The sequence below is a fragment of the Penaeus monodon genome, chromosome 19, assembly GCF_015228065.2.
Source record: "Penaeus monodon isolate SGIC_2016 chromosome 19, NSTDA_Pmon_1, whole genome shotgun sequence".
Taxonomy (NCBI): Eukaryota; Metazoa; Arthropoda; class Malacostraca; order Decapoda; family Penaeidae; genus Penaeus; species Penaeus monodon.
Window position 1 is genome coordinate 19,809,761 of NC_051404.1, and position 554 is coordinate 19,810,314.

At 31.6% G+C, this 554-nt stretch overlaps 1 protein-coding gene across 1 annotated transcript in view; it reads right to left on the reverse strand.

The window, feature by feature from the left end:
- The window catches only part of LOC119585121, a gene marked incomplete in the record, with an annotated part of 138,847 nt that overhangs the window by 7,334 nt on the left and 130,959 nt on the right, over positions 1 to 554 (reverse strand). The window contains 1 exon segment of the mRNA XM_037933753.1: positions 269 to 360. Coding sequence (XP_037789681.1) covers positions 269 to 360 — 92 coding nt within the window.

Below are 554 nucleotides of genomic sequence, written 5' to 3' on the forward strand. Positions count from 1 at the left end.
TGCAATATAAAAGAGTAATGATATATAGAAAAAATAAAACCATATCTATACAAATGACTAAACATTACCATGCTAGTATGGGATTTCTTATGATTATGTAATGGGACTGTCTTCGTTCCTGTTATAAATATTATTATTCTCCTAATTATAACCATCAACATTTTAGCAGACTTTGTAGAATATATTCCATATAGTCCAAAATGTCCCATGAAGCATCAATTATGCAATGGCCAAATGAACGCTAAAGACCATTTGCCTGAAAACTCACCTAATTTGTGTTTAGCATCATTAAAAGCTTCCTCCCACATTGCTCTCTTTTCTACGCTGTTGAACATGAACACCAGGTTTTCCATCCCTTCTCTGGAAAACGGACGGATTAGCATTATATATAGTTCATAATAAAATAAGCTAACTTTACAGTGTGTGTCAGCCACTTGATCATTCACTTAAGGATTTAACTGGATTTTCACTGAAATAATAAATGTTGTGTTCTTCTTGATTCTGAAAAGTACTAAAATTGCATATACATATAAGTAAACCACAAAGGATTAATT